The sequence below is a fragment of the Pelobates fuscus genome, chromosome 1, assembly GCF_036172605.1.
Source record: "Pelobates fuscus isolate aPelFus1 chromosome 1, aPelFus1.pri, whole genome shotgun sequence".
Lineage (NCBI taxonomy): Eukaryota > Metazoa > Chordata > Amphibia > Anura > Pelobatidae > Pelobates > Pelobates fuscus.
In genome coordinates this window covers 375590143-375612952 of record NC_086317.1, presented here as the reverse complement: position 1 = coordinate 375612952, position 22810 = coordinate 375590143, and the positions used below count along the sequence as shown (strand labels likewise).

General features: G+C 43.9%; 1 protein-coding gene across 3 annotated transcripts in view; it reads left to right on the top strand.

The window, feature by feature from the left end:
* ENOX1 (ecto-NOX disulfide-thiol exchanger 1) overlaps nt 1–22810 on the top strand; it is a 597059-nt gene that overhangs the window by 282038 nt on the left and 292211 nt on the right. For all 3 annotated transcript variants that reach the window (XM_063425978.1, XM_063425979.1, XM_063425980.1), the window contains one exon: nt 21915–22055. In XM_063425978.1, coding sequence (XP_063282048.1) covers nt 21915–22055 — 141 coding nt within the window. The remainder of the gene's footprint in view (nt 1–21914; nt 22056–22810) is intronic.

The following is a 22810-nucleotide window of genomic DNA, read 5'->3' as shown; positions in this document are numbered from 1 at the left end:
GGGAGGGGAGGGGAGGGGGGGAGAATACTATGGGAGGGGAGGGAACACTATAGGATGAGGGGGAATACTATGGGGGGGGGGAAATTTCCTGGAATTTCTTTCTAAAAAATGAGGTGCGTGTTATACGCCGGTGCGTGTTATACGCCGATAAATACGGTAACTGATACAACTAGTAATCCTAAAATCACCCTCCCAAGGTGTGAATAATTCCTTATATAATGTCAACACTCGGCTCATAACCAGAGCTTTTCAATGGGTTCCAAATATAACAAATACCCTACTTATCTGGTATAGTTTGAACCCATTGAGGGGCTCTCATTATGAATTGAGTGTTGTCCTTGGATAAGGCATTAATCACACCTTGGGAGTGTGATTTTATGATTATTTTCCCCCCAGTTATTTTAATGGAACTGGCACAATAAAAGTGAAGTTTTATTTATCACCAACACACATCCTTTTTCTTTTCAATAAACAAGATTATTTATTTATAATGCAGGCTGTTCTGCTAACTGTAAATCACAGTCCAATAACTAGTCCTAGGAAATGGAACTCTCCGAGTCAGACCATTTGATTGTGTTTTATTTATTTTTATTTATTTATTTCAAGGACTGCCAAGGTAAAATGTAGGTCTGCACTTCTATATTTTTAATTCCTCCAGTATACCTTTCAAATGAAACCAGATTAATTTAAAATGTTATTGTCTCTGTAATTCCTAGTATAAAAACTACAAAAAAAAATAAAAATTGCCAGAGTTTAATTTTACGCTCGTCTTACAGTAACGCATCTATATGACACACAACGGGCAGAAAGAACACAATGCAGGAACAGTTTCACCATTACTCTTATTTTCTTATCACGTTATCCCTCATTGTAACAACTAATGCAGAAAAACCCAGACAGATGCAAAACAACTTGTTAAATCTATGTTAGGATGGCTGTCGGCAGAAATCTTTTGTGGTCATTTAATGTACTGTCTCTCTCTCTCTCTCTGCGGGTAAACGCCTGCAGAATGACTTGCCATACTCAATCAGCAGTGCTTTTGAATTCTTATTCATTGCTTTTACTATTAATTGTTCATGTTAAAACATGTCTCCTAATTGTGTAATTTGCAGGTGAATTTCTTTTTAATAATTAAAAATTAGGCAAACTAACTTCTGCATTTTATATACGATAAATATTTTATTCAAGCAAAATATCAACAGGAAACTGTTTTGGAATAATAAACATAGCTGATTATAGAAAAAGGGCTTGATTTAATGTGGTCACAATTCCCAGATTTTACTATTAACATGACGTGTAGTCATGATTTTATTAAAGACACGGAGGCGAGTATTATGCATAACTCTTTCTTTATTTCCTCAGCAGCAAAGATAGAGGAATATGAATATTGTAAAAAATGAAGAAAAAACAGTATAGATACACAGGCAACCAATCACATAACAGAGGAAGTGAGTATATAAGGCCTGTGTTTCCCACAATCCCCCTCTTTCTTGCGAAAACCGAAGATCAGGTAAGAAGAACGAAATCCAACTTGTCCAGAACAGTAAATGGCAACCAACCGATAACATCAAGCTAAAAGAGAGAGAGAAATATGGTAATATCCAAACTCCAAACTGTAGACTTACCAAAACAAACTGTAGGCAAATCAATGAGAGAAAACTTGAATCAAAACACAATGTCGATATCTCCAATCATAGAAAACTGGGATCTGAAAAACATAATGAAAATCATTAATATAACATATAAATGACATGCGTAAATCACAACAAAAGACAGACCGAATTGAACTTACCCAAAGAATCCAATAGCATCTCATCCCAAAAACTCACCTCGGGAGGGTGGGAGGGAATAATACTCGCCTCCGTGTCTTTAATAAAATCATGACTTTACGTCATGTTAATAGTAAAATCTGGGAATTTTATTAAAGACACGGAGGCTCCTATTATGCAAGTTTAAAGCTGTGGTATCACTTGAGATGCGATATGTTCAATAGGTCTGAAATAGAAGTTGCGGAAGGTCGATTCCCTAGACCAGTCCGCTGCACGCATGATGTCCTCCAGTCGACAGCCGACCGCGGACGCCTTTGAGGCCATGGCACCTCGAACGGAGTGAGGCGTAAAAACCGAAGTGTCAATACCCGCTGAAGACAAAAGCCAGCGCACCCAACGCGCCAGGGTCGGAGTTGACACAGGTCGATGAGGCGCTTTAAAAGACACGAATAAAGGATGTAGGTCCAAGGAGCGGATAGATTGGGTAGCATCCAGATAGGCCTTCAGGCAGTCAACCGGGCAAAGAGCCGGACACTCTGGGAACCTAGGGTACACGAACGATTTGGATGCCGATTTTGTCCTTCTGGATATGTTGAAAGCGACACCTTCTGGGGTAAAAGCAATAGCGTCCCAATCCAGGGCTCTAACATCAGACACTCTTTTACACGATACTAAACAGAGAAGCATCACTAGTTTTGAGGACAATTGTTTGAGGCTCAGTTCATGATTAGGGTACCATGAAGAGAGGAACTGTAACATGATGTTGACGTCCCAGAAGACCGAGAAACGGGCTCTAGGAGGGCGAGCGAGGCGGATACCCTTGAGGAGACGACATACAAAGGGATGCCTGCCGACAGGCGAACCATCCAGGCCACTATGGCCGGCCGAAATCGCCGAGCGGAAAAGGTTGATCGTGCGGTATGCCTTGCCCGCATCAAATAACAACGTGAGGAACTCCAGGATCAGATGGAGAGGGGCAGATACGGGATCCATTGCCCGTTCCATGCACCAATTAGACCATGATTTCCATGAAGCCCGGTAGGCTGATCTTGTACCGGGAGCCCAGGCGTTATCGAGGAGCAGGAGAGTTGACCTCGGAACGTCCGGGACAGTCCAGGTTCCCCTGAAAGGAGCCACGCTACCAGAGGTAGTTGCTGCAGGAGCACCAGACCGTGCGAGTTCCCGTCCGGATCCAGAAGCAGATCCGGGAAGCTCGGAATCAAACGGGGGTAGTCTATCGACAACTCCAACAGGCGTGGGAACCAAGGCCGTGATCTCCACAGAGGAGTGACCAATGCCAGGCAACAATCGTGGCGAGCCAACTTCGAGATCGTTCGGGCAATCATGTTGAACGGTGGAAACGCATACAGGCATCCCGATGGCCAGTCTTGGAGAAATGCGTCTGTCGCCACAGCCGCCGGGTCCGGCCTCCAGCTGTAAAACTCCGGTAGTTGAGTGTTCAGACGGGACGCGAACAAGTCCATCCTGAACCGTCCCCACAGCTTGTCTAAGCTTTGGAATACCGAAACGTGCAAGTGCCAGTCTCCCGAGTCTCTCAAATGTCTGGAGTTCCAATCCGCATCCGAATTGTCTAGACCCGGAATGTGTTCCGCTGTCACTGAGACATTGTTGGAAAGGCAAAAATGCCAAAAATCCTTTGCCAACAGGGCTAACATCCTGGATTTGGTGCCCCCGAGATGGTTTATATAGCGTACTGCCGAAACGTTGTCCATCTTGAGGAGAACGCAGCAGTTCGCTCGTCTTGGGGTAAGACTGCGAATCGCGAATGCCCCTGCTAAGAGTTCCAGGCAATTGATGTGCAGGGATCTCTCTATCTCGGACCATCTGCCTCCGGTGGAAACGCTGCCACAGCGAGCACCTGTCAGGATCGGGACAGGGATCCAACACGCAGAGTACAAAGAGAGGAAAGGTACGTATACCGGGCCTTAGAATGGCCGGACTAACGTACCGAGAGTAATAGAGAATAGTCAGAGACAAGCCGAGGTCGAGGGAACGAGAAGACAGATAAGCGAGAGACAAGCCGGGTCAAGGGATAACAGAGAAGCAGGGTAGTACAACGAGCCGAGTCAAAACCAATAGAGCAAACAAGAATACCAGAGCGCTGAGTGACTAGACAAGCTAGAACCACGACAGGGCAATGAGCTGAAGTGAGAAGTAAGCTTAAATACCCTGGCTCTGGATGGTAATCACGCCTCTGACAAGTACCGATTGGATATCGGAGACTTGAGTGACAGGTCGCTCGTGATAGCGTCATGACGTCACGTATTGAGCGTCCTGCTAGAAAAGGACGTGGATTCCTCGCGGCCGGTGTTTAAGTGACTGGATGAACCGCGAGGAACGGAGGAAACAGCTCGCCTGGACGGATAAACCACCAAGTCTCTACCTCCCTTAGAGGTAGAGGCCTCAGGTACCCTGACAGTACCCCCCCTCTCAGATACGCCCACCGGGCGGAATGAACCGGGGCGAGATGGGAAGCGAAGGTGAAATGCTCTGCGAAGGCGAGAAGCATGAACGTCCTCCTGAGGTACCCAACTCCTCTCCTCAGGACCATATCCCCTCCAGTTGACCAGATATTGCAATTTTCCCCTTGAAATTCTGGAGTCAATGATGGAGCTGACCTCGTACTCCTCCCGACCCTCCACCTGAACAGGACGAGGTGAGGAGGCCTTAGAGGAGAATTTGTTGCAAATAAGAGGTTTCAACAAGGAGACATGAAAGGAGTTAAGAATGCGTAAGGCAGGTGGCAGAGCAAGGCGATACGCAACCGGATTGATACGAGTGAGAACCCTGTAAGGACCTATGTAACGAGGAGCAAATTTCATAGATGGAACTTTTAGGCGAATATTCTTGGTACTCAACCACACCCTATCCCCAGGAACAAAAACAGGAGCCGCTCTTCTATGCTTGTCAGCGTGTTTCTTGAACAGCGAGGAACTATGTAATAGAATTTGCCGAGTCTGATCCCATAATCTCTTCAGGTTGGCGACATGATCATCAACCGACGGTATCCCCTGAGAAGAGGAAACCGAAGGAAAAATCGAAGGATGAAAGCCATAGTTCATGAAGAAAGGGCTAGAGCGAGTTGAATCGCAAACAAGGTTATTGTGTGCGAACTCCGCCCAAGGAATCAGACCGACCCAATCGTCCTGGTGTTCGGAAACAAAGCAACGTAGATACTGTTCGATCTTTTGATTAGTACGTTCAGCAGCTCCGTTAGACTGAGGGTGATAGGCAGAGGAGAAGTTCAATTTGATGCCCATTTGAGAACAAAAGGATCTCCAGAAACGTGAGACAAATTGAGAACCTCTATCAGAAACAATCTCTGAAGGAATCCCATGTAGGCGAAAAACCTCTCTCGCAAAAATCTCCGCCAATTCAGGAGAAGTCGGAAGTTTAGGTAATGGCACGAAATGGGCCATCTTAGTAAATCTATCCACCACCGTGAGAATAACAGTCTGTCTCTTGGAAGCAGGCAAATCAACGATAAAGTCTATGGACAAACAGGACCAAGGTTTCTCAGGAATGTCCAAGGGGTGTAACAGACCACATGGAGACGCATGAAGTAGTTTAGTCTTGGCACAAGTCTCACAAGCTGCGACGAACTCCTCAATATCTTTTCGAAGTGAAGGCCACCAGAAATCCTTGGATATCAGAGAGTATGTCTTGCGAATACCAGGATGACCAGCTATTTTACTTTCGTGAAAGCATTGTAGGAGCTCCAGTTGAAGTTCAGGAGGAACAAAGTTTCTTCCCTCAGGAGTGTTTCCAGGAGCTAGATGTTGTGACTTCAAGATCTGGTCAAGTAGCGGAGAATGAATTTTGAGACTGGTATTAGCAATAATATTGCATTTGGGTACAATGGAGGACAACAGTGGTTCAACTGAGGCAGAGGGCTCATATTGGCGAGATAGCGCATCGGCTTTAGAATTCTTTGACCCAGGTCTGTAAGTCAGAACGTAATTGAAATGGGTAAGAAACAACGACCAACGAGCCTGCCTGGAGGACAGACGTTTGGCCTCTCCGATATAAGACAAGTTTTTGTGGTCTGTCAGAATGGTAACAGGATGTAAAGTACCTTCCAATAAATGTCTCCACTCTTTCAAAGCCTTGATAACCGCTAGTAATTCTCTGTCACCAATGTCATACCTGCTCTCAGTACCGGTCAATTTTTTAGAGAAAAATCCACATGGATGTAATGGTTTATCAACACCCAACCTTTGAGATAGGACAGCACCTAAACCAGTCTCTGATGCGTCTACCTCAAGTAAAAAAGGCAGAGAAGTGTCGGGGTGAACTAAAATTGGAGCGGAAGCGAAAAGCTCCTTGAGAGTTTTGAACGCCAGGAGAGCTTCAGTAGTCCAATTCTTAGTATCAGCCCCCTGTTTGGTCATGTTAGTGATAGGTGCGATAATGGAAGAATAGCCCTTAATAAAGCGCCTATAATAATTAGAAAAACCAATAAATCTCTGTACGGCTTTAAGACCTTTGGGTAAAGGCCACTCTAGAATGGATTGGAGCTTATCCGGGTCCATCTTAAATCCCTCCCCAGAGATCACATAGCCGAGAAAGGTTACCTGGGTTTGATCAAAGCTACATTTCTCCAACTTGCAGTACAAGCCATGCTGAAGAAGCTTGTGCAAAACCCTCCTGACTTGCTTGTGATGAATCTCAATGTCACTAGAATGAATGAGTATATCATCTAGGTATACAATGACGCAATCTTGCTGAAATTCCCTAAGAACCTCATTTATCAGATCCTGGAATACAGCTGGTGCATTGCATAACCCAAAAGGCATAACAGTATATTCATAGTGACCATATCGAGTATTGAATGCCGTCATCCACTCATGTCCCTGCTGGATTCTCACCAAGTTATATGCCCCTCTGAGGTCTAACTTGGTGAAAATTGTAGAGCCCTTCAAACGATCGAAGAGTTCGGTAATCAAGGGGATTGGATAGGCATTTTTAATGGTTATCTTATTTAGGCCTCGATAATCAATACAAGGCCTCAGAGAACCATCCTTCTTTTTAACAAAAAAAAATCCAGCCCCGGCAGGGGAGGAGGACCTTCTAATGAATCCCTTGTCTAAATTTTCGTGAATATACTCCTCTAGAACTGAGTTCTCTTTCGTAGATAACGGGTATACATGACCTCTGGGCGGCATGGTACCAGGGAGTAGATTAATTTTGCAATCAAAGGACCTGTGTGGGGGTAAGGTATCGGCTTTCTTTTTGTCAAATACAGCCTTTAAATCTAGATACTGAGACGGAATTTGTGTCTCTGTAGGATTATCAGAGTTAGCCGCTGTATTGGTTAAGCCGAGAGGTGAGACTTTCCGCAAGCATTTCTCTTGACAATTCTGTCCCCACGAAACTATCTCCCCTGACTCCCAATTAATAATAGGGTTATGTCTCCTCAACCAGGAGTACCCCAGCACTATGGGAATAGACGGAGAAGAAATGAGCAGTAAGGATATGTGTTCTCTATGTAGGATGCCAACAGTTAAGTTAATCGGTATGGTCTCATGGAAAATAACAGGCTCAAGTAACGGTCTACCATCGATGGCCTCAACGGCCAGTGGTGTCTCTTTTAACTGGGATGGAATAGCATGCTTGGCAGCAAAACCCTGATCTATAAAGCTCTCAGCAGCTCCAGAATCGATTAGTGCCATAGTCTTAACTACTCCCTTCTCCCACTTTAAAGAAACGGGTAACAGAAGCCTGAGCTCTTTGTAGTTGTGAATAGAGGACAAAGTAGAAACACCCAAGGCCTGTCCTCTAGAGGAACTTAGGTGCGAGCGTTTCCCGAACGATTGGGACAGTTTAGGCGTAAATGACCCCTGACTCCACAATACATACATAAGCCCTCCCTTCTCCTGTACTGTCTCTCACTCTCTGTGAGATGAGTACTGCCTATCTGCATAGGTTCAGGAATACGTAAGTCCTCGAACTCAGAAATTTGAAAGGTAGGCGCTAGTTTAAAGGAGGGTCTACGGGTCCTATCTCGAGTGTTCAGCCTCTCTCTTAAGCGTTCATCAATACGAGATATAAAAGAAATTAAATCCTCCAAATTTTCAGGGAGTTCTCTAGTAGCGACCTCGTCAAGAATTACATCTGATAACCCATTCAGAAACACATCTATATAAGCCTGTTCGTTCCACTTAACTTCTGCCGCCAAGGACCTGAACTCTAGTGCATAATCCACAAGTGTTCGATTGTCTTGTCTAAGGCGCAACAGTAATCTAGCTGCATTGACCTTCCTACCAGGGGGGTCAAAAGTTCTTCTAAACGCAGCTACAAAGGCATTATAATTATAGACTAGTGGGTTATCATTCTCCCATAAAGGATTGGCCCATCTCAAAGCTTTTTCAATGAGTAGAGTGATAATAAATCCAACCTTCGCTCTATCAGTAGGATAAGAGCGGGGTTGTAATTCGAAATGGATGCTAATCTGGTTTAGAAAGCCACGACACTTCTCCGGTGACCCGCCATAACGTACTGGTGGGGTAATACGGGAAGAAGCACCTACAGTGGCTACCTCTAGACCTGAGACTGCAGGAGAAATAGAAGGAGTACGTGTCTCCTCAGGTGGATTACTAGCACGGGACAAAAGTGCCTGTAGTGCCAAAGCCATCTGATCCATCCTATGCTCCATGGCGTCAAACCTGGGATCCGAAGAACCAAGCTGACTGTTTGTACCTGCAGGATCCATTGGCCCTGTCGTAATGTCAGGATCGGGACAGGGATCCAACACGCAGAGTACAAAGAGAGGAAAGGTACGTATACCGGGCCTTAGAATGGCCGGACTAACGTACCGAGAGTAATAGAGAATAGTCAGAGACAAGCCGAGGTCGAGGGAACGAGAAGACAGATAAGCGAGAGACAAGCCGGGTCAAGGGATAACAGAGAAGCAGGGTAGTACAACGAGCCGAGTCAAAACCAATAGAGCAAACAAGAATACCAGAGCGCTGAGTGACTAGACAAGCTAGAACCACGACAGGGCAATGAGCTGAAGTGAGAAGTAAGCTTAAATACCCTGGCTCTGGATGGTAATCACGCCTCTGACAAGTACCGATTGGATATCGGAGACTTGAGTGACAGGTCGCTCGTGATAGCGTCATGACGTCACGTATTGAGCGTCCTGCTAGAAAAGGACGTGGATTCCTCGCGGCCGGTGTTTAAGTGACTGGATGAACCGCGAGGAACGGAGGAAACAGCTCGCCTGGACGGATAAACCACCAAGTCTCTACCTCCCTTAGAGGTAGAGGCCTCAGGTACCCTGACAGCACCCCAGCCGTGTAAGCTGGCATCCGATTCGATCACCACGTCCGGGACAGAACCGAAGATGGCCCTTCCGTTCCATGCTTCCATGTGTGCCAGCCACCACGCCAGCTCGTCCCTGGATTCCTCGTCCAGCTGTACCCGAGATTCGTAGGAATGACCCGACCGGAGGTGTGAACCTTTGAGCCTCTGGAGGGCACGATAATGTAGCGGGCCCGGGAATATTGCTTGTATGGAGGCCGCAAGGAGGCCAATAATCCGTGCCAAATGCCTGATGGACAGGTCTGATACACGAAGAGCCCGTCGCAACTCCTTCCGAATTGCCTTCACTTTCGAGTCCGGTAGGTATAGAAACTGGCGGACGGAGTCCACCTTGAAACCCAAAAATTCCATCGACTGAGCGGGTTCCAGGACTGATTTGTCCCAGTTGACCATGAAACCCAGGTTCTGAAGCAGATCAATCGTCCACCTCAGATGTACCAGGAGATGGTCTCTGGACTGGGACATGATTAGAATGTCGTCCAGGTAAATGATCAACCGCACTCCACGGGTGCGGAGGAACTCCATTACAGGCTTCATGATCTTGGTGAAACACCAAGGAGCCGAGGAGAGGCCAAACGGTAGGCAGGTAAAGCGCCACCGCCTTCCGTGCCAGGTGAAGTGTAAGTAGTCTCTGTAGTCCACCGCTATCGGGACCGTGAAATATGCGTCCTTCAGGTCCAACTTGGCCAGCCAGTCTGACTGTCGAAGGAGGTCCCTGAGGCAGTGGATACCTTCCATCTGAAAATGTTGGTAGCGGAGGAACGCGTTGAGAGGGCGGAGGTTTATCACTGGACGAACTCCGCCCCCTTTTTTCGGTACCAGGAAGAGATTGCTCGTAAAGCCCGGGGCGGCGAACGGCAATTCTTCTATGGCGCCTTTGGACAACATCTCCTCGACCTCCGCGGAGATCATCCTGTCCTGATCTGGGGGAAGAGACAGTTCCCTGGGGACATAAGATTGTACAGGTAGAGAGACAAAGTCCAGGTGATAACCTTTCACACATTGTAGGACCCAAGCGTCCGAAGTAATACATGTCCACTCTTGGTGGAACAGAGCCAGCCTCCCCGCTACCCGCCCGTGAGCGACAGGGGAAGAAAGGGTACTCACCATAAGGGCGTCTGCCCGAAGCGGCACCGCGGGGGTATCTGGAGCCCCAAGATCTCCCTCTGGCCGGGAAGAAAGGAGGCGTTTTCGAGTCCTGAAATCCCCGGGACGGGAAAAAGGAACCTCTGGAGGTACGGAATGAGCCTCGGTAACCACGGCCGGGTGGACGGTTCCTGCTACGCCCGGCCCCTCCAAAAACCTTGGGCGCGAACATGCGCTTCATGTTCGCCTGAGCCTTGTCTATGGCCGTAAAGGTTTTAACGTAGGACCCCAGGTCCTTAACGAAAGAATTACCGAACAGGGCCCCCTCTTCGGAAGGGCCCGGCTCCGCTACCGTCATGGCAGCCAATTTCGGGTCAATTTTGAGGAGAATTGCCTTGCGCCTCTCAGAGGACATGGCGGTACTAGCGTTCCCCACTAGGCATATAGCCCTTTGTACCCAACCGATGGCTACATCCATGTCTAAAACCGAATCGCCAGTTCTAGTGGCGTCCAGCAGCTCGTAGAGCTTTGTAAGTGGGCCCAGGGTATCCAAGATCTTGTCCTGACAGCCCTTAAGGGAGTAGTCTAGGCCCTTTTTGGATTTCCAGCCTGATTTATTCAGGAACTGGGCAATTTGGGGGTCAATATCGGGAGTCTTGCAGGCCGAGCCCGGGAGGGAAGGCCTGGGGCATTCCGCCCGCAGCTTATTGCGACCTTCCTTAGACAGGGGGGTACGCATGCGTCTGGCCACATACTGGGCTATGTGTTCTGGGGGAACCCATTCAGCCGACCGGGGATGGCGGAGGTCATCGGGGTCGAACAGGGGGTTACCCTGAGGGTCAAATAGCGTTTTACTATCCCCAGCGGGGTCCTGAACGAGGCCCTTAGTAACGGTAGAGGAACCCGAGGGGGTTACGCCCGTAGGGGGCAAATCCTCTTCCGAGCCATCCTCATCATAGGAGTCATACTCCATAGCGTCAGACTCATTCTCGACACTCCTGTCGGAATCCGACATATCATTGAGGGCTCTAGCCCGTTTCCATAATCTAGCCTTTTTAGCCCGGCCAGGGGCTCTTTTGCGCGTGGTAAGCGCGCTGTCTGTGACCGCGTCAAGCGAGTCCATCATGGCAGGCATAGCCTGCATCGGGGAGTGGGAGCTGACGTGTTTAGCCTTAGCCCTTGCCTTACGGGCCCCAGGCATGGCGGGGGCAGGCGGGGGGGTCCCATCACCCAGGGGGGAGGGAGCCGCCAACGAGGGCAAAAGCATACTCTGCAGAGATTGGGAAAACGATGTGGACACCGCTCCCATGGCAGAGGCAAAGGCCTTTTGCAAGGATGAAGCCATAGTGGCGTCCAAGAGGGCATGGAATTCTTGGGAAGCTATATTACCCTCTGGAGCATCCTGAGAAAAGGTGCCAGTAGGGCCTACTTGCCCTTCATCCTTGTCTTCCATAATGGTAACAATTACTCACAGGTGACGTTGGAAAAGGTATGTAGAGCAAACAGGGTTGATTAACCCAACGAGAACAGAGAAAGATGCTGCTAGGTGTGCCAGGGGACCCAGGGAACGGCAGAGGCGGACAGCAGGCAGACCGCGAGCCGCAGAAAAGCAGTGGTGTCGGCCGCGAGTGAGCTCCGCCTCCAAAATGGCCGCCGCACGAGGAGGCCGGCGGATAGCTCTCGCGGTCCGGACCTACTGGGGGAAGGGGCGCGTGCACCCTATCCCCGCGGCACGTATGCAGAGAGGGCGAGAGACATGCAGCCGCGGTCGGAACAAACAGACCGCGGCAAACAGCCGCCCGTGGAAAGATAGCGAGCGAGCACCCAGCGGGGAAAAAAACAACCGCAGGGGAAGTAAGGAGGAAAATCCCCTCCGCGGAGAAAAATAGTAATAGAGGGATGGGAAACCCACTAGGCACACCAGGAGAGAAAATGTTAAATACACAAACAAACGAGCAAAGTGCAAACAGCAATAAAATTCAATAAAATCAATAATTGCTGAGAACATGTAGAGCAAGGTAAAATACTTAGCTGATCTGAGGAAGCAGCAAAGAAAGAGGGGGATTGTGGGAAACACAGGCCTTATATACTCACTTCCTCTGTTATGTGATTGGTTGCCTGTGTATCTATACTGTTTTTTCTTCATTTTTTACAATATTCATATTCCTCTATCTTTGCTGCTGAGGAAATAAAGAAAGAGTTATGCATAATAGGAGCCTCCGTGTCTTTAATAAAATCCTACTTGCATACATAAGTATGCATAATTTGAATCGCAAAAATGCAAGCACAATAGCCATGTGCTGTATATGTGTGTGTATAAATAAATAAAATTATATTTTTGGGAAATAAGTAGAAAAATGTTAAAGGAACACTATAGGGTCAGGAATGCAAAGTGTATTCCTGACACTGTGGTGTTGCAAACACTATTTAAGTGCCCTCCCCAAAATAGGGTAAATACTCACCTTTATTCCAGCGTCACGTGGGTCTGGCTGCACTGGCCCCGTCTCCCTTCCGCCTCCTTGGCTGAGATCATCAGAATTGATTTGGCAGATCTGTATTGATAGTTTACATCTTTATACGGATGAAAACATACCTCCCAACAATCCCAGATATGGTGGGGCATTCCTGATTTGGGACTTCTGCCCTGCTGTACCAGGTTTGTTCATTGTTGTCTGACCAGAGAAATGTCCACAATAAATGCAGCACAAAAGCATTAACAGACGTGTTCTGATTGTGCAAAGTGCACTTTGGGCAATGGTAATATATGAAAATGCTTCAATAGTGTACTCTGGGCAATGATAATATATGAGAATGCATTTACACATGGACTGATGTGAGTGGGGTGAGCCAAATTCTTTGATGCAATATAGTAAATATGTTGTTTTGTTTTTGTCTGCTGCATCATTTGAGCCTTAACTGCGGCAACAAAAAAGTATTTATCATTATCTTTTGTGACAGGAAAGCATTCAGTTTCTTCCCTTTTTTTCCACAACTCTAATTTTAATAATCTCGTGAAATGTCAATTTCTATTAAAACCTGGCAGATATTGCTATGAAGAAAACCAACTCTTTTTAGAACAACTTAGTAATTATTATCAAACGTATCAAGAAATGTACCCATAACTTTTCAAAACACTTTGATAAATATCCCCCATAATCTCTGCCTAAATAGAGAACAAGAGGAGATTCTACTTTCATATCATGTCAGATCACCCCACATTCCTCCTCTGAATGCATAGTGAATCAATGTATTCTGAATAAATCCACTCCACCTCGGAAAACCTTGTAGGAATACTGACAAATAATTACGTGTTGTAATGTATGAGCACTATAAAAATCATTGCGGCCTTTCATGACGTGGCTTATTATACTTAATATATAAATTAATATTAATCTAAATACACTAGGGTATATTTACCATGAAATTAAATGTTCTCTCTTTTTTTCCTATAAATCACACGCTGTGGTGATTATTTTGCAGTATAAATGAACACCAGCAGATATTCTGAAGAAAATAAAGGTATACTTAAAGGGACACTTGAGGCAGCTAGACTACTTCTGCACATTGGAGTGGTCTGGGTGCCAACTCCCACCACCCTTAACCCTGCAAGTGTAATTAGTGCAGTTTTTATAAACTGCAATATTTACCTTGCAGGGTTAAGTCCTCCTCTAGTGGCTGTCTTTAAGACTTATAAAAAAAAAAGGTTGGATATAGACAGCACCACCCTATATTCCATGTCTATATCCAACCTATATTTATAAAAGTCCACCGTATGCTGTTTTAATCCCTCCCTGTACCCACAGCAATACACATACATTGTGCTTCATAATTAACTCTGAACGTGGGAGTATATGCATATCTACTTATATCCTTTGAGGTGATCTCCTTGGACGTGACAGGCGTCTCTTTTTATCTGTATATTTGGTTGTTTTTTTGCACCACTGAACAATACAATGACCTAATCGATTACCTGGAAACATTGGGCTTAGTGAGCATGTAGCGTGCATCATTCAAGCTTAATGTTGTTGTTTTTTTTTTCACCATGCAAATGTGGCTGTAGTAAAGAGAGTACTTATGGTATAAAGTGGGTGAGATAAATTATGCAAATAACATTGAGTATTGCTACAGTTGCTTTGCTGATATACACACGCGTTGTGTTAGCATTTATTCTGCACTTTGCTCATCGTTTGATATGACTATCCTAAATACTTACGGTACTAATAAAATGCTCCTCTCCACTTTCCGTCCTAAATGTACTTGTTGTATAGCCATGCGGCTGAAAAGGGCCTCCCTTGGGATTGTTCCCCGTAATATCTGATGTGTCTATTGCATATCATTTATATTGTCTGTCTTCTTACAATGTGCCTCTTTTTACAATAGCGATTCTAGTAAACATTAAATAAAAAAAGCCAACAGATCATTCACATTAATCTTCGAAAGACAAACCTATTTAAAATAAACATAAATGTATATGGACATCCATACTTGATATTCATAGTATAGTAAATGTATGTACACTGGGACACATTTCATATGAATTTAAATAATGTACAATGACATGGAATCCAAATGAATTGACTTTCCCGATACACAAAGCCGGTTCATTTGTAACTTTTGGAAATCTCCTGCTGTGATTTGTAATAGGATGTATACATATTAGAGCAATTTGTGTCAGTGCTCATAAAATACGATCTCCAAACGATTTTGTAAACAGATAGAAGTGTCAATAGAGACGCTTATTTTAAATTTTATTCAGAGGAAAAATATATTTGGGCATCTGGTACCAAAAATCCAATAAGCCTATCTGGTGTCTTTAATACCATGAATGCTGGCAAAGTAATATAAGAAAATACATCTAATATGTGTGTAAAGCGTTGTATATGAACTTTTGTCTTCGTCCTTTCCATCAGTTTGAATGTATGAAATATATTTCAGCATGAGTGAAATGTTAATTAAATCTGTCAGTGCTATTTTGAGGGTAGAATTGTTGCACATAATAAACAACCTATAACAGGGCATTAAGCTGTTGTTGGACTACAGTTCCACACAATCTCTGCCAGCAATTGGCATCCCATACCAGCGTGTTATTAAAACTGCTGGGAAATGTGTTTGGATCATGAGAAACGTACACACCTCATACACACTGCACAAATAACACCTGCACACACATAATACTCCACTCAAATACACCCTGCCTTCACATACACAGGCACTTTACACAGATACGCGCACACATGCCAACCCTGCTCACAAATACACATATTCACATGCCAACACCCTACAATAATACATGCTTGCATTTACACACTTGTGTTACTGATGAATAACATCCATCAGACACATGTTTATGAGTGATTCTGTGCTCTTTACTGAGTGGTTGTGAGTTATGCTGTATTGCTATAGTAAGTTTTAATGTATTGTTTTGTGTTTTTGTGCATGGGTCTGTACTGCATACTCTGTGGCTGTGAGAGAGTTTGTTTTACTTTGTGACTGAGCATGCATTTGATTGTATCATGTTAAGTCTGTGTGTTTCACTGGTTACATGGAGGTGATCTTGTTGTTTTCCTGGACAGCTGAAAATATGAGCATGTTTAAGGGATACTCCAAACACTACTTACCCTTGATTTAAAGTGTCATGGTGCCTAAAGTGTGTATATGCAGCCAGGGCCGGATTAAGAGCACAGTGGGCCTGGTGCTGACAATTATGATGGGCCTAATTACGGAATCTTATCGACCAAAAACACTAAAACAGTCATACCTCCCAAGCGTCATGTATCTGATGGAGATGGTGCTAGAGGGAAACTCATAGGATGCAAAATAAAACACATACTCTATGCTAATCTCTCTCTAACTTATGCTTTCATCTTTCAAGTAAATCCATAACCCCTAACAGCAGTGTCCAGTGAAGCAGAAAGTCAAAGGGTGGGGTAAAAGGGTGTGCCACTGGTGCGAATCACGTTACCAGACCTGCCAAAAGGGGGTGAACATGTCCAAAAAGAGGGCATGTTTGTCCAAAGAATTGGAAGGTCAGCCTGGCATGAATGCATGTCAGGCTGCCTGCCAATCCTGCAGGCTGTCCAACTAAGGGCATCCTATGCAGGCAGCACCCTGAGCTTGACATAAATGCGTCTAATGATGCACTTACTCCATGCTTTCTAAGGACTTTACCTTAGCACTCGCTGGTCCACTTGTCTCCTTACCTTCTTACTAGCAGGCAGAAGTTCCTGGTATATAGTCTGAGACAGAGAAAATGTGTATGCAGTGAGTATAGAAGAAAGGGAGCATGCCAATGTGTTAGAGAGACCAACGTCTGCATTACCTAAACTAATTTTATTGTCAGCTAGTCCACACAAGTTTGTTCCCATACATCCCTCTTAAGCTTCCAAACTTAAAGGGACACTATAGTCACCAGAACAACTACAGCTTATTGTATTTGTTCTGGTAAGTAGAATCATTCCATTCAGGCTTTTTGCAGTAAACACTGTCTTTTCAGAGAAAATAACTCCTTTGGCCGCTCCTTAGATGGCTGCTAGAGGTTCTTCCTGGGGCAGTACTGCCTAGTGTGCAGCACTGCCATTCAGTGTCTCCACCCTCTGCATGCAGACACTGAACTTTCCTCATAGAGATGCATTGATTCAATTTATCTTTATGAGGAAATGCTGATTGGCCAGGGCAATGTTGGACTTGTGCTGGCTCTGCCCCTGATCTGCCTAGTTGACAGTCTCAGCCAATCCTATGGGGAAGTATTGTAATTTTCTCAGACCACCACTTCTGATGATGTCAGCAGACAGTCAGTTCAGAGGCAGAGCCAGCAGCTGCAGACTTGAATGCAAGTAAGATTTTACTATATTTAGGGAGGCAAGAAGGGGCCAGGGTGGTGGTTTTAACATAATAGGGTCAGAAATACATGATTGTGTTCCTGACCCTATACTGCTCCTTTAAGCAAGAGTATGTGAAGAGTAGTTAAGGTTTCCACCTTTCTTGGAAAAAAATACCAGCCTTAATCATTTGTATAATTAGTTATGCGTGACATCAGAGAAAATTCTGTAAAATCACCAACAAACTACTCACAGTTTGATACTGCTGTATAGATGGATTGCTCCCAGTGTCTCCCTGTCTCCCAGTGTCTCAGTCTCGCAAGTCACCCAGTGTCTCAGTGTCCCTATGTATCACAGTGTCAGTGTCCCCATGTCGTCCAGTCCCCTAGTCTCCCAGTGTCTCAGTTTCCCCATTTCTCCCAGTGTCCCAATGTCTCAGTGTGTCCCCATGCCACTAGGATACTGGGGACACAGTGAGACATGGGGACACCGAGAGACATGGGGACACTGAGACATTTAGGGAAACTGTGTGAAATGGGGACACTGAGACACTAGGGACACAGACACTGGGAGACATGGGGACACTAAAGCATTTGAGGACACTAAGGCACTAGGGACACAGATACATGGGAACACAGAGACACTGGGAGACTAGGGGACACTGGCTGGGAGACAGACACTTGGGGACACTGGGAGACATGGGGAAAGTTGTGGACATAGACATGGGGACACTGGGACATATAGGGACACTGGGAGACATGGGGACACTAGACACACTGAGAGACATGGGACACAGACACTGGGAGACTTGGGCACACTAGGGACACTGGTTGGGGGACATAGGGACACTGAGAGACATGGGGACATAGTGTCTCCCAACGTCCCTATGTCTCACAGCGTCCCCATGTGTCTCAGCATCCCCATGTGTCCTAGTGTCTCAGTTTCCCCTAGTGTCTGTGTCCTCTAGTGTCTCAGTGTCCCCATATGTCCCCTAGTGTCTCAGTGTCCCCTAGTGTCTCAGTGTCCCCATGTTTTCCAGTGTCCCCAAGTGTCCAAGTGTTCCTAGGTCTCCCAGTGTCTGTGTCCCCATGTGTCCTAGTGTCTGAGTGTCCCCATGTGTCCCTGCTGCCTTCCCCCCCATCCCTCACTTACCTGAGCTGTATAGCTGCAGTCTGGACTCTGTGCTGTGTAGCTGCTCCCCCACAGATCAGTGAGTAGTATAGATAGGCAGGGAGGGATATGCTGTAACTTCCTGTCTCTGCCTCTCTCCACAGAGAGTGACCCCTACTTGCTGGTGCTGGTATTGCAGAGTAATCTCCTTTTATTCTGAGAAAAATACCTGCATTTGTATTGCCGGTATTACTGCAATACCAGCACGGCCAGGCAGCCTCAAATACCGGCTGTGCTAGTAAAATACCAGTCAGGTGGCAAACCTAAGAGTAGTGTGTGTAAAAAATAAAAAAATGTAAAAAAAATAAAAAAAAAAAATAATTTTTTTTTTTTTTAAATGGGCCTATTCCATGGGCCTGGGCCTGGAGCTGCAGCTCCATCAGCCCCTATGTTAATCCGGCCCTGTATGCAGCATTTCACTGTGAAAGGGCTCCACATACGGAGTTTAGCCCCTTTGCTGCCAGAGTTGTAACTCCACTCCTAGGATCGTCACTGGGACATCAGTAGCCATATTCTGAAAGTTGCCATTAATGGGCAGGGAAAGGACGGATATTGAATTATTTCCAAGGTTGAATGTCAACCCTATCTGGCTTTAGAGGTAATAGTCAATGCATTAGACCCAGAACATAGACTTCATCACAGCTTAGGCAAATCTTACAATATGAGAACATAGCTATCTGGTTATTTAGGAATCATGTTATACAAAATAAGTCAATACATTATGAGCGCAGACGTGGCCATGTATATTTGTGAAATTATTTTAATAATCAGCTGTGTATTATTACCATATGAGATACAGGACAAAAAGTTACAAAAAAGAAAAATGTTTCAAAACTACCATGACTATGTTCTCATTCTGGCCCAAACTCCCACAGAAAAAAAACATTTCACACAATCTCAAGATATCACTACTTGACCTAGCTGTGTGCTGCTGTGAAAATGTCAATATGTACCAACAATCTATTGATATTAAAATTGGCACCTGAAAGGTATAAAAAAAAAAAAAGACCTGATTTGTCTGACTTAGAATATTATGCACAAGAAAACATGTGTAATTTATGTGTAAATTGACAAATCAGTGTTGAAAAATCACAATAGGTGTTTATTTGCTAAAAACGGAATTGTAATGAATTGAAAAATTAATTGCAACATTTTGGCTAAGGTAGCCACACAGTGTGTACACGGTTGTAAAAAGTCTCCAATTGTACTATTTTTGTGTGGATTATACAATTTTGTTTTTATTTCCCCACAGTTACCGTTCATATACAAAATGAAATGGGTTACTGTTGGAAAATACACACAGGTTAATATTTAAAAAATATTCCTGGTTAGCTAACTTAGGAAGTTCGCTGTAAAGTAACTGGTTTGCAATAGTGGATAGTGAACAATTCAACGGTTTGAGATATGCTGCAAACAAAAAAAAAATCACGCAACTTTTTATAAACGTCATTATATAGTGTGAACATTTGTAGGATTATTATTTATATAGCGCCAACATATTCCACAGCGCTTTACAGTGGGTGGACTGACAAACATGTAATTGTAACCAGACAAGTTGAAAGCACAGGATGGTTGAGGAGGGCCCTGCATGCTATAGAGTGAGGGGGGTGACACAAGGATAGGTTAAGGATAAGATAAGGCCAGGGACTAATTAGAATATTTTGAAAATTGGGCAGACTAGAATGGCTCTTATCTGCCGTCACATTCTATGTTTCTATAGTATTAGAGAATGAATGACAGTTGCAGGAGAGGAAACCGTTGGGATACGCTTTTGTGAAGAAGTGAGTTTTTAATGATTTTTTGAAGGAGTGGAGACTGGATAAAGGTAGAATTGTTTGGAATTCAAACTGAATTTCAAATTTAAGCCTAAAGTAGCTGATCAGAGAAAAATTCTCCAAGTCAGATATGCTTCTAGTTTTTCTTCTTTGACTTTAAATTTGAAACACACTTCAGGTTCACTTTGAATTCCCAACAAGTGAGATCTATTAAATCCATGCCTATATTTTCTATGTGTTATACTTCTATTGGGGTAAAACAGTAGAAAGAGACTGCGATAATAAAGGAAAAAAAAAACTATTGCAACAAGCAAGATCTGTAACTGAAAGTGTTAAAACATCAGTATATGAGCTCCTGCAGCGATAAAGAGACCTCACTAGTAAGCGGTTGCTGTGATCCCAAGTCATTAGTACACTCTGCTGTTATGGTGAATATTTAGTCGCAATTACATCCTTGCAACAAAGCACACATTTACCTATTCTGAGAAATATGACTCAATTTGAAAAGTCCATTTCTTAGCAGGGAAATCAGTGTGTGGGTATTGTAATTGATTATTGTGATTTGTGTTTTTGTTTAGTATCATAGTGGTCCCATTTATAACACAGACACACTAGTGTATTTTCCTTTTGTGTTGATATTTAGATAATCATATAGCTAAATTATACTATTTAAGTGACAGTGCATTCTGGCAAAAGTCTTGTCTAGAAATGTCTGAAACCCACCAGTCTCACTGTGGCTGCCACTCCGCTCCTAGTGGAGGTCAATAATGCTGATGATCTGAGACAATTCAATGCTTTGCCATAATGAAGCATTGGAGACATCGTGCCTGTGCGAATCAGCATCTCCTTATAGTATGATATCAATGTATCTCTATGGGAGCGTTCAGAATCTTCATGCTCAGCGTGAGGATTCTGGAAGTTAGTTCTGAAAATATTGGATGACCATCATAAGATTCTGTCTATTCACAGAATAAGGGTGCATGGACAGACTCTTTTAATGATATGTTTATTTTACCTATATTTAACAAATGTGTATTTGTCAGGTGTGAAAAATGAAAATATAGCAATCCACACCTTTTTGGATTTTTTGCAACTTGAATGCTACCATCAATCATTGTTACAGGCTCCGTCCTTTGTACCTGCCAGTGAGCACAGAGAAAGCACAGAGAGAAGATGAAAAATAAACAATGTTTCTCTCTCTCCTCTCCACTGCCAATGTTTTTCTGGCTTTGAACTGGAGTGGATTATGATGTAATGTGCTAAATCTTTCATATAAATTTAAAAGAACACTGAGCATCTCATAAAAAAGAAAAAATAATAAGAAAAAAAAAATAGCACACGTTTTTGGTAATTTCCAATGTTTCATTCGGTGGTGTAAATTCTACCGAAGTGACAGTTCCACATTAAGCTAAACACTAGTATATTAATAATAAGACAGCCTCCTTATATTTTATATTTTTCTTTGACTCTGCTTATTTGTTACAGAGAATAGAATATCTTACATCACTTTGCGGATTCCTAGCTCGCCATCTGCAAGCTGTCATTAGGGTAACTCTAACTGTATTTATTAGATTGGGCATACCTCTCCCGGTGACCATGAGTGCATGGCCAAGTTCACAGTGCAGAACTCTGAATCTATCAATCACCTGTCCGCATTGGTGGAAGCATCACTTGCTTCTTTTGGAATGAATGCAGGCACGAATAAAAAAAAAAAAAAAAAAAAAAACAAGATGTTCGATTGGCTGGTTTTCAATTTATCCTCATGGAATTTCTGTTAACTGTAAGAAGCATGAACGTTTGCAGCCTGTGTTGTTTCAGGCTTGAGGAATGCTGTTTCAGAAATGCTGATGTATAAGAACATATTTTTTCCCTTGCCATCATGATGCTATTTTGCGTGATTAACTCTCAGCTTTTAATCATTTACTTTTTTTTTTTTTTTTTTTTTTACTTAGAGCTTAATGAATTGCTGGTGGACTCTTCAATTAAGAAAACTGCTTTCATGTCTCAAAATGATAACAATGCAGTAAGAAACCTATCCGTTGTTGGAAGTGCTGAGCAGCAAAATAAGGACCCAATAAAAACAATGGCTACAGGTAAGACTGTTTTCACAATGGAACTATCAAAGAGAACATTTACCTTTATTGTAGCAGATTAAACCAAACATGAAAAATACCATAATTTTCTTTTTTATTTGAAGAATTTTACATCGAAACACATAAAATGATGTATAAATATTTCGTCCAAAACAATACAGTTCTAAAAAAAATTTATCAAATACAAATAAATGATAGGAGGGGTGTGAGGTAGAAAACAGTAAAATCTGGTCCCCAGCACAGCTGGCAAACTATTGATGATGAGTTCATTGTAACAGTGAACATTAGGACTGTGGGGGCCAGATGTTTTGAAAGGTTGTGAAGTCCTGTGTAAACGAACTGTGTGCTTGCTTCTCTCTGATTCAGATATACACAACAATGAAAGCAATAGAAGACTGATTGTACCCTGAGTGCCCTACGGGATGGCAATGTAATCCATTTTTGTGCTACCTTTAGTTGTTTCATAGCTTTATAGAGTAGGCAATGATTGGCTTTTTTGTAGGGCTACAGGGTGTGTTCCTAAACTTACTATGTACTTTGTTTACTCCTGTGGAAATTACACAATTGAATAAACATTGAAAATCACCTAACAGGGCTTAACATCTTAACAAGTCTTTTCAAGTCCTGTGCAATTACTTGCTGTCAAATAGCCCCATTCTATAAGGCATTGCAGAGTATGTAGGCTTCATATAAATGGTAATAATGACGTGACATCATGCCATTTCAACGTCACTTCCAATTGTCCTGCTTCGGGA